This window comes from Hypanus sabinus, chromosome 10 (genome assembly GCF_030144855.1).
Source record: "Hypanus sabinus isolate sHypSab1 chromosome 10, sHypSab1.hap1, whole genome shotgun sequence".
Taxonomy (NCBI): Eukaryota; Metazoa; Chordata; class Chondrichthyes; order Myliobatiformes; family Dasyatidae; genus Hypanus; species Hypanus sabinus.
The window spans coordinates 73995943-74010384 of NC_082715.1; the positions used below are offsets into that span (position 1 = coordinate 73995943).

Here is a 14442-nt window from a genome sequence, read left to right on the forward strand (position 1 = left end):
ATTCCAAAACTTGTGTATTCTGGACATCTCTCTCTCATTTCCTGGGCCCCAGACCCCAATTAATAGTGATCTTGCGATTCTCGAAAAGGAAGGGGCTACTTTGTACCCTTCAGCCCCTCAGAGTTGTGGCACATTCGTAACACCCCCTTCCTTCAACGCGTTTTTACCATCGGTAAAAACGAAGTAATACAGAGTCTTACAGGATTTTAGAATCTAACACAATACAAAAGTTTTTTTTTCACTACAGAGTAATACAGTTATACATTCAATTCAGCAACTAAACAGCTGACGATTACATTGTCACTTCCTTTAATATCACAACATCTTGTACCTTAATAAATTCTTGTAGCATCAGACTTCAATTTAATAACCACCTATATTTTTTTTATTTCTTTCCTTCAGCAAACAAAAACTAAAGAGTTGTGATCTTAGCTTACGTGTATACTACAAAAGTTCATGCAAATACTAATCTTTATGTTACTTTCAAACTTAACAGTCAATCTTCCATAGGGGTTGTCTTTATTATTCATATGCTTTGTCGAAATCCCTTAAAACCGGATCCTGCTATTTAAAATGGCAGCCCGCCAACCCTCACCCCTTTTCCAGTTAACTCCCACGTGGTGAGCTTGTGCACCATGGCGAAATAGGCTTTCGCCCGCTCCTTTCATAGGAGTTATTTTATCAACATTGTGTTCCAAACTTAGACCATTTTCCGAATCTCCACACAATTCTTTAAGTTTAAGCAAGTTGCTAGTTTTCTCTTCTGGCCCTTCATGGTATTAGTTTTCAGTTTAAACTCTTTGTTCAAACAGCATTTCGAATTCTGCTTTTTCACACCACACTCTTGAATAACAATAGCGTGTGGGGCACCTTTATATTCCAACTCAACCTGTAATTGATTCGCAGGCACCGTGTTACCAAGCCATTGTCTCTGTAGCCTGGTTGCTGCTTCTGACATCAATCCAGACTTAAAAATTTCTTCATTCAATTTAGGAACTACACTTTTCCCTTTTCCTTCAATAATAAGATTCACATCACCACCTTTTATCTCCTCACTAACTTTTAACACACCTTCGAACACAAACACCTGGGAATTCTCACTTCCCACTATTACCAAGGTTAACCCTTTCTTCACTGAACCAAGTCCATCTGACCCACAAGGACTGCAATCCTTTTCAACTAAATCAAATACCTCAGACTTTTTCTGACCTCCATTACTAGGTTCAGTACCACGTGCATCCACATCTTGGACACACTCAAATGGGACATTTGCCTCTTCCAGGCTTTCAATACCCGTATCCTTTTCAAATTCTAAATTCCCCTGATCCTCGCAGCTACTCTATGGGCAACTCCCTTCCGGAGTAAACTCAGCCCCGCGGGCTGAAACAACCTCATCTACCAACCCAGCAGACTTCTTCAAGGTAATGGCATCCTTTTCATCTAGGACTGCCCTCATTTCATTATCGGGAACACCTTTAGAATTTTCAACTTCTTCAAACAGTTCTGCCAAACCAGACAGATCATCCATGTCCAACTCTGGACCTTTTAACAGCTTTATCTGTTTCTCATCTTTACTTCATGCCTCTATAAATTTTATCCTCGCTAAGGGCAGGACTACCTCCTCTCCTTTACTCTCTTTCACTTTCCTATTCTCCGTTTTTCCACCCTCTAAACCCTCGTGGTACAGGGTCGGTAAAAACGTCTCGGCCAAATCGATACTGGCCTGATTTAAACTGGTCTTGTTCTCAGCTGCCTTTCTCGACATGCTGCGAGTGGTCGTACATGTGGGATAGATCTAGGAATCTAGGAGCGGGACCTCAACACTTACAGGCTGGCTCGTCAGCTTCATTGCTGACCAAACCTTACCACCGGCTAAATCGTTACCAAGAAGGACGTCCGCGTCAGTTCTCGAGAATTCTGATCGCACCCCTATTTCAACTGGTCCAGATACCAGCTCACAATTTATAATGATCCTATGCAAGGGTACCGTTTCTGTTCTTTTTCCTATTCCTCTCAAAGCTACCATTCGCGTCTTGCGACCAAAATCCAGTACCTTACTGCTAATCAATGACAGTTCAGCTCCCGTGTCTCTCCAGATCCGCACTAGAACTGGTGTGTCTCCCTCTCTCACAGACACGGTTCCTTCTGAACGAAACGTCTCATGCCCCTCCTGTACTCCATCTACCTGGGGCTCTCTTGTCGATTTTCTGATCGACGCAATACAGCCTATAGGTATAGCTGCTCTCCCTTTTCCTGGCTCCTTCCTCGGAGCAAGGCACTTAGATGCAATATGACCCACCTTTCCACAACTAAAACAGGTCAAGCCAGGAAATCTCCTGCTGTCTTGCCTCTCCTCCTCAATTTTACCACTAGCTCCCAGCTTAGTTTCTCCCTTAGCCGGCGGGCTTTCTCTACCGTTCCCACGGTCTCTCTGGTAACTTTTATTCGAGGAAAACTTTGTCTTGTGGGTTAGGGCATATTCATCTGTGAACCTAGCAAATTCAGAGATGGACTTATTCGGCTTCTCATTCAAATTCATCCAGATATCCTCCAAAACACAACCTTTAAATTCCTCAATCAGAATTAACTCCCTGAGACGCCAAAAATCTTCTTCCACTATTTCTGCTGCACACCAACGATCCAAGAGCACACCCTTCTCATAGGCAAACTCGGTATACGTCTGATTCCACCCTTTTTTAAAATTTCTGAACTTTTGTCTATGTGCTTCAGGTACCAATTCATATGTCCGAAGATTAGCCTCCTTTACTTTCTCATAATTCTCCGACTCTTCCTCCTCCATGGACAACGCCGCATATGCTCGTTGTGCCTTCCCTTTTAACACACTTTGTAACAGCGCCACCCACTGATCTTTGGGCCACTTCTGACTCATTGCCACCTTTTCAAAATGCAAGAAATAACTATCAACATCCGTTTCCTCGAACGGAGGTACTGACCTCAACCAACTAACATTAAACAGCTCCTCTCGGTCTGACCCTTGAACTCTTCACTCTTGCCTTAACTTCTCCATATCCAAGTCATGTTGCCTTGTTTCTCTTTCTCCTCATACTCTCTCTCCTCCTTGGCTCTCTCCTTTTCTTTCTTGGCTGCTTCCAGCTGTTTTAACTGAATTTCATGCTCTTTGTTTCTCAGCTCTTTCCTGCTCCCTCTTCACCTCCAACTCCTTTAGCTGGAGTGCATGCTCCCGTTGCTTTTTGGCTCTTTGCTGCTCTTTTTCCTTTTCGGTTCTTTCCATTTCTCTCTCGGCCCTTTCTTTCTCTTTCTTGGCTCTCTCCCTCTCTTTTTCAGCTGCTTCCAGCTGCTTTAACTTAATTGCAAGTTCCAACCTTAATTTCTCCAACTCTAACTGAGCCGTCCCACTAGCTGGTACCTTTTCAGGGATATTTTCCAATACTTCAGCAGAAAACACATTCTTCACAATATAATACTGAGTTATGGCTCTCCGCACCTCCCGCTTTTTCATTGACAACCTCACCTCTGCGAGGTTTAGTCCTTTCGCAATATTTATCAAGTCAGACTTTGTGGCTGCCTCTAGCCCCTCCAGAGTCAGGTTTTCTATAAATTCATCCACGTCCATCTTTGCTGGTTTCCCGTCTGGCTACGCGCACAACCAGATCCAAGTTTGGACTTACAAGCCCAATTCACTGGCCCTCCAATTTGGTATCAAATCTCGAGACGAGATCCCCAAGTTGTTACGAATCCCGTAACTGGGTCACTTACCAGCAAAGATAGAGAGGTCCGTTGAAGTCTGATGGTACTATTTTTAACAGTATTTATTGGTAAAAATACACAAAAATAATATCAATGCAAACATACAGATACTATACATCGTCAATACTAAATCTAAAAGTGCGGGTATAATAATAATCAATAAGAAATAGCTCTATTGTTGTCTAGGGGATAATGTATTGTCCGATGGAAATATAAAAGTCACTCAGTTCATTCAGGCTGTAGCTTTTTGGTTGGAGAGAGAGTGACAGATTTTTGAAACTCGCCGGCTTTTCCTTTCATTCGATCTTGATCCGCATTCGTCCTTTAGAGAGGCCGTTCTATGGAAGACTTGTCATCCGGGCAAGGATGGACACACACAACTCCCCACCGATCTCATATGTTTTTCCTGGTGCGTCTGAAGGGGGTGTTCCCCAGACCCTCTTTTATCCTTACTCATGGGGTCTCAGATATCAATCAGGTTGGGATGATGCAATCCCTCAACCAGCCCACTCTGGTCATTCCCTGAGGGCTTCAATGAATAGTACAGTACTCAATGCACAATTCCGTCTCCAAGAGACAATGGCCGTTATCAATGGTTCTGCCTTTCTGGGGCCAGGACACAGATTCCAAAACCTGTGTATTCTAGACATCTCTCTCTCATTTCCTGGGTCCCAGACCCGAATTAATAGCGATCTTGCAATTCTCGAAAAGGAGGGGGCTACTTTGTACCCTTCGGCCCCTCAGAGTTGTGGCACATTTGTAACAGTTGTTGAAGATTTTTCTTATTGTGGAGTATATTGTAATCAGGAACAGTGAAGGCAGACCATTTCACACAAGTGAATTACCCGGTATGCTTGTAGCCTCTTTCAATCGTTTGTCCAACAGTTGTGTCTCTCAAACCACATCTCTCCCAGAACTGCACCAGTAATTTGGATTTCAGTTTTCGATGTGATTTTCCAGCACTCACTGTATGTTCATTGACCCTCCAGTATGCAGTCTTGTCTCTTCAACAGCATTTTGATTAATTTATTTTCAAAACCACGTAAAGGGTTCTGCTCAACTAACTTTCAATAACTTCAGCTTGGATGCTGGAGGATTTTTTGAAATTAATTAACCTCATGATCCACAATTCTCACAGAACAAATATTTGGTTTAATGTTGGTTTGAACTCTTGACGTTTGTTTAAGATTCATTTGAGAACAGAGTAATTGTTCACAAACTGGTGACAGCATCAAAATACCAGCAGTGAAAATTAGTTTTTATATCTAAGAATGTGGTGAAAAACATAATGAACATAATGAAACATTATAATATAACATAATGAAAATCACTTGATTTAAAAGCTTTATATTTATTGTAAATAAAGTACTTGTGTAGATGCAGAAGTTGGGATTTGGGAACTTTTTAAAAAAACATTTCAAAAAAGCCATGGACTAGACACATTTACCCAAGTTAACTTTGTTTCAGTGAGGGATGTCGCATAGAATATAGAACAAGATCACACAGGAACAGGCCCTTTGGACTACAATGATGTGCTGAACCAATTAAATGAGTAACCAAATACACAATTAAACTAATGTCCATCGCCTCCATTTCCCTCATTCATCTATCTATCTCATCGTCTCTTAAAAGTCTAATGTATCTAGCTCTACCACCATCCCAGACAGTGCAATCTAGGCTCCCACCACTCTCTGTATATAAAAAAAAAGTTACCCCTCATATCTCCTTTGAATTTACCCCCTGTAACCTTAAATGCATGCCCTCTGGTATTGGACATTACAACCTTGGGGAAAAGATCCTGTCTGTCAACACTATCTATGTGTCTCATAATCTTATAAGGTGTCCCCTCAACCTCCATCGTTCCAGGGAAGACAACCCATAAGATCATAAGATATAGGATCAATTAATTCATTTGGCCCATCGAGTCTGCTCTGCCATTCAATCATGGCTGATCAATTTTTTTACCTCTTGACCCCCACTCCCTAGCTTTCTCTCCATAACCTTTGATGCCATGCCCAATCAAGAACTGATCAATCTCTGCCTTAAATACACCCAACAACCTGGCCTCCACAGCTGCCTGTGGTAGTAAATTTCACAAATTCACCACCCTTTAGCTAAAGAAATTTCTCCGCATCTCTGTTTTAAATGGATGCCCCTCTATCCTGAGGCTGTGCCCTCTTGTTCCAGACCCTCCTACCACCATGGGAAACATCCTTTCCACATCTATTCTATGTCTCAGCCTTTCAATGTTCAAATGGTTTCAGTTGGATCCCCCCCCCCCCACCATCCTTCTAAATTCCACCAAGTACAGACTCCAAAGTATCAAACATTCCTCTTATGATAACCCTTCCATTTCCGGAATCATCCTTGTGAACCTCTTCTGAACACTCTCCAATGCCAGCACATCTTTTCTTAGATGAGGAGCCCAAAACTGTTCACGATACTCAAATTGAGGCCTCACCAGTGCCTTATAAAGCCTCGGCATCACATCCCTGCTCTTGCATTCCAGACCTCTTGAAATTAATGCTAACATTGCATTGGCCTTCGTCACCACCAACTCTACCTGCAAGTTAACCCAAGTAAGATAAGAAGAAATTATTTGACATATGTACATCGAAACATGAAGTACTGTGAAGTGCAATGTTTGCATCAATGGCCAAAACAGTTTGAGGGCGTGCTAGGGGTAGCTTGCTAGTGTTGCCACATTTCTGATGCCAACATAGCATGCCCACAACTCACTAACGCTAATCCGTATGTCCTTGGAATGTGAGAGGAAACCAGAGCACCCATGGTTATGGGGAGAATGTACAAACTCCTTACATTCAGTGGCAGAAATCCATTTCTGATCGGTGAGTGCTGGTGCTGTAAGGTGAATGTACTAACCTCTACAGATGTGTTATGTAATTACTTTTAATTTATTTCAGGGTTTACCCAGGAGCATTGGAAAGTTGCGAAAGCTGACCAATTTTAATGTGGACAGAAACAGACTGATTTCCATTCCCAAAGAGGTAGGTTTATACATATTCATAGTCTCAACTTGGTGAAGCTGGTTCTTAAAACAGATTATTTCAATTAGTGCTTTCTGAGTTCGTGGGTAGTGCATTTTTCTTTAAGTGCAAGCCTAAGTTCTTTAAGTGCAGCAAATTATTAAATCACAATTGAGGCAACTGTTTCATTCCCCGTGATGAAGACAGATTGGTAATATTCTCACTGAGGAGATGAGCATTGGTTTCAAGGAGATCAAGTTCACATTCTCGGTAACCTTCTTACATGCTGGTTAAGGCAGCTGAAGTGGAGTGTAGACTAGGATAGGAACCCCCAATCAGAGCCTTCATAGGTGACCTCACAGCAACAACTGTATCAGCCTCAGGCAGTAGATGGATCCCCCAGGGGTTAGAGAGGCTAATTGCATGGGCAAAGATGGCTTTAAGCCAGAGAAATCCAGGTCTCTGGTGTTAAAGAAAGGCAGACACAGACAAGTTCCATTTCTCCTTGGAGTGTATTATTATCCCAGCCATCTCTGAGAAACCATTCAAGAGCCTGGGAAGGTCTTTGACTGCAGCTTAAGTGATGTGGCTGCCATCCAGAAAGCCACCAAGAAATTAGAAGTCTGGCTCACCAGTGTGGACAAGTCAGGCCTATCTGGCAAGTTCATGGCCTTGACCTACCAGCATGTCACCCTTGCTCAAATCCTCTGGCCCTTGATGGCAATAGAGGCAACCCATGTTAACAGTCGAGGCTCTTGAAAGGAAGATCATTGGCTACATTTGAAGATGGTACCCTCTTGTAGCCTAAACAGCATTGCTCTATATGGGAAGAGGAATAATGCAGCTTTCCTTCAGCAGCCTGAATGAGGAACACATGGTATAACTGTACAAGAGATTTGCTGCTGTACAGAGTTTCCAGCGACCCCAAAGTCTCATCAGCAGGCATTGAGGTCCGGACAGGGAGGAAGTGGAAGGCCAATGACGAAGTGGAGTTGCCTGAGTCATACCTGAGGCACGGGGACCTGGTAGGGACCAGCAGTCTGGTCAGGCAGGGCTGGACAGCTTCCCTTCAACCAGCTTCGATGGGGCTCAGGGCAGGGACAGACACTCAGACAGAGCCAGGATGGCAGGAATGGGCAGCAGGGAGCTTGGACAAGGTGGGAGGATGCGCAAAGCAGAACTTCTCCTGGTCCAACAGCAGGTACCTCCACCAACCCAGAAAGCTCACAGCCTTTGTCAAACTGGAGACCAACCACAACCTCACCAACAGGCTTGCTTGCCATGGCATCTGACTGGCAACTGAAAGTCAATCTTGACAAGTAATTGTGACTTCATCGCATCACCATCCCTGAGGCCTGACATGGTTATTCTGTTAGAAATCTTGAAGCAAGTGGGCATGATAGATCAGAACAGTTCCTCAGGAAATTGGATTGAGGAAGCATTCAAGCGTAAGAAGGCCAAATACCAGGAGCTAGTAGAACCATATCCGAGATGGATGGAGAGCACGATGTGAGCCTATATAGGTTTTGCTGGCTGTTCGTTGTGCAGAACCTACTCTCTCCTTGGTGTTACGGGCGCTGCAAAGAAAAGAGCAATCAAAACCATTGTAGTGGCTGCTGAGCGAGCCTCCAGATGGCTGTGGATCAAGAGGTGTGAACCGTGGGACAAAAGCCAGGGCCTGATCAAGGCGGGCTGGCTTGCCTGGGCAAGAGTGTCTGATGTTGAAAAAGCTGAATCACCCGATGACCCCAGGTTACATCAGTGATGATACTTCCTAGGATGTATCTCAGCATCTAGAATGGACGAGAACTGAACTTCCTGAATTTCATTTTATATCACTGGCATATGTTGTGAAATTTGTTGGTTTGAGGCAGCAGTACATTATAGTACATATTATAAAAGTATAAATTACAATAATAAATATAAAATATAAATTGCTTAAGTAGTACAAAAAGAGAGGAAAAGGTAATAGTGAGCTGGAGTTCATTGTCCATTCAGAAATCTGATGGAGAGGAAGAATGTTCTGAGTTAAGAAAGTTCTGTCTGAGTACATGAAAGCTTAATCTTTTCACATTTTTACTTCCTGTAAACTTTTTTTGCTGCTTGGAAATGAGTGAAGTTGTAAAGTAAACCAGTGAGTATGAGAAGCCTGTCCGTGATTGCACAGCATCGTGAAATGCTGAATTGTAACTTGAGATCTTTATTTGCTTTGAGGTTTTTTTCTTGGCTTTGTGCAACACATTTCATGGTTCCCAAGGACTGTTTGCAGCATTGATGCATTAACAAAAGTGAAAGCTTGGTACGGCATGAGCATGCAAAACAGATTCTGTGGTTTCCGACAATTGTGGTGCAATTTAAGATGCAAATAATTTGTAACTCTGAGGGATTCTTAACTTTGAGGAACTTTACACTCAGTGGACACTTCATTTGTTACCTCCTGTACCTAACAATGTGGCCACTGAGTGTATGTTTGTGGTCTTCTGCCTCTAACGCTCATCCACTTCAAGGTTCAACATGTTGTGCGCTCAGAGATGTTCGTCTGCATGCACTGTTGTAATGTATGATTACTTGAGTTACTGTCACCCTCTTGTCAGCTTGAACCAGTCTGGCTATTTTCCTATGACCTCTCTTTAACATCAAATTCTTCCAGAATCCCTGAGAACAAAGTTGGTTTCTTGGATAAAGCATAAACACTGGGACTGGATTAGCAGAACTAGCAACGAATTCTGATGAATGAGCCAGATCTTGGCAGCCAATAGTTATAATTTATTCCACAGTTTCTTCATAAGATCTTATGCATTGAGTCACTAGGAATGAAAGGTGATGTTGGTGCCAAGAGGACAGTGTGACCTCTCAGACTTCGCTCAGAAGCAAGACTGCCCTTAACTGCTGAGATTTTCAGTTCAAGGAAGGAAAATGAAGAATGAGCTGTCAAGGAAGTAAAGCCAACTAGCGTCATAGAAAGTAGAACAGTATAGCACAGTACAGAATCAAATCAGGTTTAATATCACTGGCATATATTGTGTTGTTTTCAAACATTAGTCAGGCCTCAAGGATGATGATATAATGAAGTCAGGGATTGCGTGTCACGATCAACTTTCAATTGCCAGTCAGACTTGGTGTTGATCACGCATGTAGGTGTTCTGGGTTGAGGCTGTGGTTGGTCTCCAGCTTCGACAAAAGCTGTGAGCTTTCTGGGTTAGGCAGAGGTGCTTAGTATTGTGCCTCACACTTTTGCACAGCACTGTATTTGCCAGCATGTGGTGCAGAGTGAGTTTGTGAATCTGGCAGGAGCAAAGAATATTGAGAGTAGAGCATCGCGGGATGGGTGTGGGACAGGTGGAAAAAAAAGAGTGCCATGGGCAGGGGGTGGCACAGGTGCAGCCACACCCATCCTTGAGACACCAAGCAAGGTCAGTTAATTCCAAATTGACCATTACAGGATATTTCTCTGGTGCTTCCAGCTCCCTCCACTCTCCCTTCCCCTTTTCACAACCATGATCCCCTCGCCCTGCCCCTTCTAAACCCATATCAGAATCAGGTTTATCATCACTCACATATGTTATGAAATTTGTTTTTTTTTTGTAGCAGAGGAGTGCAATGCATAACATTACCAAGTACAGTGCAAAAGTCTTTGACATCCTAGCTATATATGTGCTTCAAACTTTTGCACAATACTGTAATAATTTTATGTGTTGCACTAAGTATATATAGAAATATACACATACACACACTATATAATCTGTATATAATATGCGTGTATATATAAAATTATAGTGCAAAAAGAAGGGAAAGTAAGAAAAATATAGATAGTGTACATAGTCCATTCAAAATCTGATGGCAGTGTAAAGAAGCTGTTCTTAAAATGTTGAGCATTTCCTTTGGCCTACACTGTTGCACTGACCATTTAACCTAACCCAAGATTAATCTATTCCTTCCCTCCCACATAGCCCCCATTTGCATGAATCAGATGGAGCAGTGGAAGAGAAGTGATGAAGATGGTTTTGAGCACAGCTCAGAAACAGACCGATCAAACCACCATGTTCATGCCAACCTTTTACCCATTTACATTGTACCCATTTGCCCACATTGTCCATATCTTTTGACGAGTTTCCTATTTTTTTAATGTATGTTTAAATGCCTCAAGTATAGAATTTGTTCAAGTTTAATTTTCATTCAGCCATACACATGTATACAGCTAAATGAAAGAATGTTCCTGTGGGACCAAGGTGTAAAACACAGTTCACACAGTCGCTCAAGCATAAATAATTGTCATACCATCTACAATCACAAAATAATATGAGCACAAGTCCCTGAGTGGTGTGGCCTGAAGATCGATTGTGCACGGGATGTTGTCCTTGAGCCATGTTTCTGCAAGAGAAAGGATGCAGCAGTTCCTCACCTCATGTAGAGTCTGCTGCAGGTGAAAGAAATCTAGCTTGTCTTGCACTTGGTCTGCCACAGTCGAAAGCAATCCAGCTTCTCTTCCAGAGAGAGAACACTGGAGAGCAGCACCGACAGAAGAGCTAGTCTGCAGAGGCCAGCACAGATCACAGCTTGCTGCTGCACCTTTGTTTCTCTTCCAAACCGTCTCCAGCATCTCCTCCCCTGGCTGGCTGTAACAGGCAATGCAGTGCCACGGGGGCCTGCTCAAACAACAACCAAGGTCACGCAGCTTTCCCATTGTCAGTCTCGCCAATGAGACTTGCAGTATTTTACTAATGTCCAATAGGGTATTGCAATTACAAGAAAAACATTTATGACAGACATTTGCACTTTCTTTAGCACCCAGAGAAGCCATTGCAACCATTGTCCTGGAACCAATTCTGCCACCTCCTTACGCAGTGGATTTCAGATCCCAAAATGCCAATGTCAGAGTTGAGTTTATTGTCACATGCACAAATGCAATGAAAAACTCATTTGCAGCAGCATCACAGGCACAGAGCATCAGATAAGCTGCATTAACAAGAAAAAACATTAAACAGAAATCAGATACAATTTTTATGAGAAAAAATTAAAGCAAAAAAAAATCAGTCTATTTTAGTGCCGAGTGGTCATAGTGCTATTAAACTGTAATGATTAAGGTTGTGCAGGTTGATTCAAGAACTGAAAGGTTCGAGGAAAGTAGCTTTTATTTAACCTGGTGGTGTAAAGCTTCAGGCATCTGCACTTCCTGTCCAGTGGTAGTTGTGAGAAAATGGCATGGCCCAGATGGAGAGGATCTTTGATGATGAATGTTGCCTCCTGTTGATGCTACTGCTGGCAGAGAGGGATGTGCCCTTGAGGTATTGGGTTATGTCCACTACTCTTATGTTTTTAGATAAAATTTTCTTCTCAGATCCCCTTTAAATCTATAGCTCATCTTAAAACTGTGCCCTCTTGTTTTTGATATCCTTGCCCTGGGAAAAATATTTTGACCACCTACTCCATTCATGCCTCTCATACTCTTTTCTCACCCCTCTAACTCCTTCACTTCAGAGTTCACAAGCTCAATCTATCCAATCCTTCTCCTTAACTAAAGCCCTTCAGTGTAGGCAGAATCCTGATGAATCCCTTCCGCACTCTCTCCAGCGCAGTCCCATCCTTCCTGTAATGTACTGCACGTGGTAATCAAAGTGCAGCAGTGATTGAAAGCAAACAGAAAAGGTAGTGCAGTTTATTATTGCTGTCATTTTTTAAATGTCAGTTATCACAATCAGGATTATTATCACTGACATATGTCATGCGATTTGTTGTTTTGTGGAAGCCGTACATTGCAAAATTACCATTACAATAAAAAATAGTAAATGAATAGTGCAAAAGAGGAATAGTGTAGTGCTCATGGGTCTGTGGACTGTTCAGAAATCTGATGGTGGAGGGGTAGAAACAGCTCCTAAAACATTGAGTGTAGGTCAACAGGCTCCTCTACCTTCTCCCCGATGGTAAAACATACTGAATAATCAGTCCATGTAATACTTAACTGTACATTGTGTTATATAGAATTGGCTTTACATTTATATGTTGATTTTTATTGTGTTCATTATGCTTATTTTGTTCTTTTATGCTGTATCAAATTCAGAGTAACAACTAATTTGTTTCTATTTACACTGGTATTCTGAATAAAGACAATAAAGAATCTTGAAACTTGAGAAGCGTGCATGTCTTGGGTAGTGAAGGCCCTTAGTGACAGATGCTGCCTTCTGGAGGCACCACCTCTTGAAAGTGCCCTCGCACATTAAGCCGAAAGCTATGATGGTTCCTTAGTATCAGAATCAGGTTTATTATTACATATATCATGAAATTTATTGTCTTGCAAGACATAGAAATTACTAAATTAGAGAAGTAGTGCAAAAGATGAATAAAGAGGCCACAGAATGACATTGCATCTTCATTTGTCACAACATTAAGTAGCAATTAAATCCCATTACAAATTTCTGTGGCTGCTCATGGATAATTTATCTATAAAAAGATTAGTGATCCTAATTGTGTGTTCCCTGAAACAGAGTTAACATATACTTGGTGGCCACTGGGCGTATGCTTGTGGACTTTTCCTACTCTATCCCAATCACTTCAAGGTTCAACGTGTTGTGCATTCAGAGATGCCCTTCAGTACACCACTGTTGTAGCGCATGGTTATTTGAGTTACTGTCACATTCCTGTCAGCCTGAACCAGTCTGATTATTTTCCTCTCGCCTCTCTCATTAACGAGGTGCTTTTGGCCACAGAGCAGCCGCTCACTGAATTTTTTTTTTTGTTTTTTGCTTCATTCTTTGTAAACTCAAGAGACTGTTGTGTGTGAAAATCCCAGGAGATCAGCACTTTCTGAGGTACTCAAACTACCCTGTCTGGCACCAACAATCATTCCATGGTCATAGTCACTTAGATACATTTCTTCCCTATTCTGCTGTTTGGTCTGAACAACAGTTGAACCTCTTCACCATCACTATATGCTTTTATGTATTGAACTGCTGACACATAATTGGCTGATCAGGGAGGTATTTGCATTAATGAGCAGGTGTACCTAATAAAGTGGCTACTGAGTGTAAATTGACCAGTAAACACAGGGTCCTTTGTTGCCTTTTAAATCCCAGAACTCGCTGGATGATCCAGCAAACCAGGTTCAAGCTATATCTCTGGTGCTAACGGTGTGGAGTTTACACGTCTGCCAGTGACCACATGGGCTTCTTCCAGGTGCTTCACTTTCCTCCCACATCTCAGGGACTTGCAGGTCATTAGGGTAATGGCTTGCTATAGGTTCCACCTCTAGGGAGTTATGGAAATGTGTGGAAATAAGAGAGGGTTAGCATGGACTTGGTGGGCTGAATGGCTATTTCATGCTGCAGTACACCATGCCTCCATTGTGTTGTAGAAATTTTACAGCGTTTCTTCCTTTGTATGCATTGTAAGGAAATAAATGCAAGCAGGCTTTTTCCACTGAGATTGGGTGAAACTGGAAGTGAAGGTCAAAGGTTAAGGATGAAAGGTGAAATGTTTAAGTGGACCCTGAGGGAGACTTCTTCAGTCAGAGGGTGGTGAGAGTGTGGAACAAACTGTCAGCAGAAGTGGTGGATTTGGATTCAATTGCAACATTTAAGAGAAATTCGAATAGGTACATGCATGGGAAGGGTTGTGCCGTAGTGTTCTATGACCCTATGAATCTCCAGTAACATGATATCTGATGTAAAGATAAAAGATTTTAAAGATTAGGTTTGTTTATCACATGTATATCTAAACATACAGTGAAATG

At 42.2% G+C, this 14442-nt stretch overlaps 1 protein-coding gene across 1 annotated transcript in view; it reads left to right on the forward strand.

Annotated features, from left to right (window-relative positions):
- lrrc1 (leucine rich repeat containing 1) overlaps window positions 1-14442 on the forward strand; it is a 139185-nt gene that overhangs the window by 108397 nt on the left and 16346 nt on the right. Inside the window, exon 10 of the mRNA XM_059982083.1 lies at window positions 6654-6737. Within this exon, the coding sequence (XP_059838066.1) occupies window positions 6654-6737 (84 nt within the window). The remainder of the gene's footprint in view (window positions 1-6653; window positions 6738-14442) is intronic.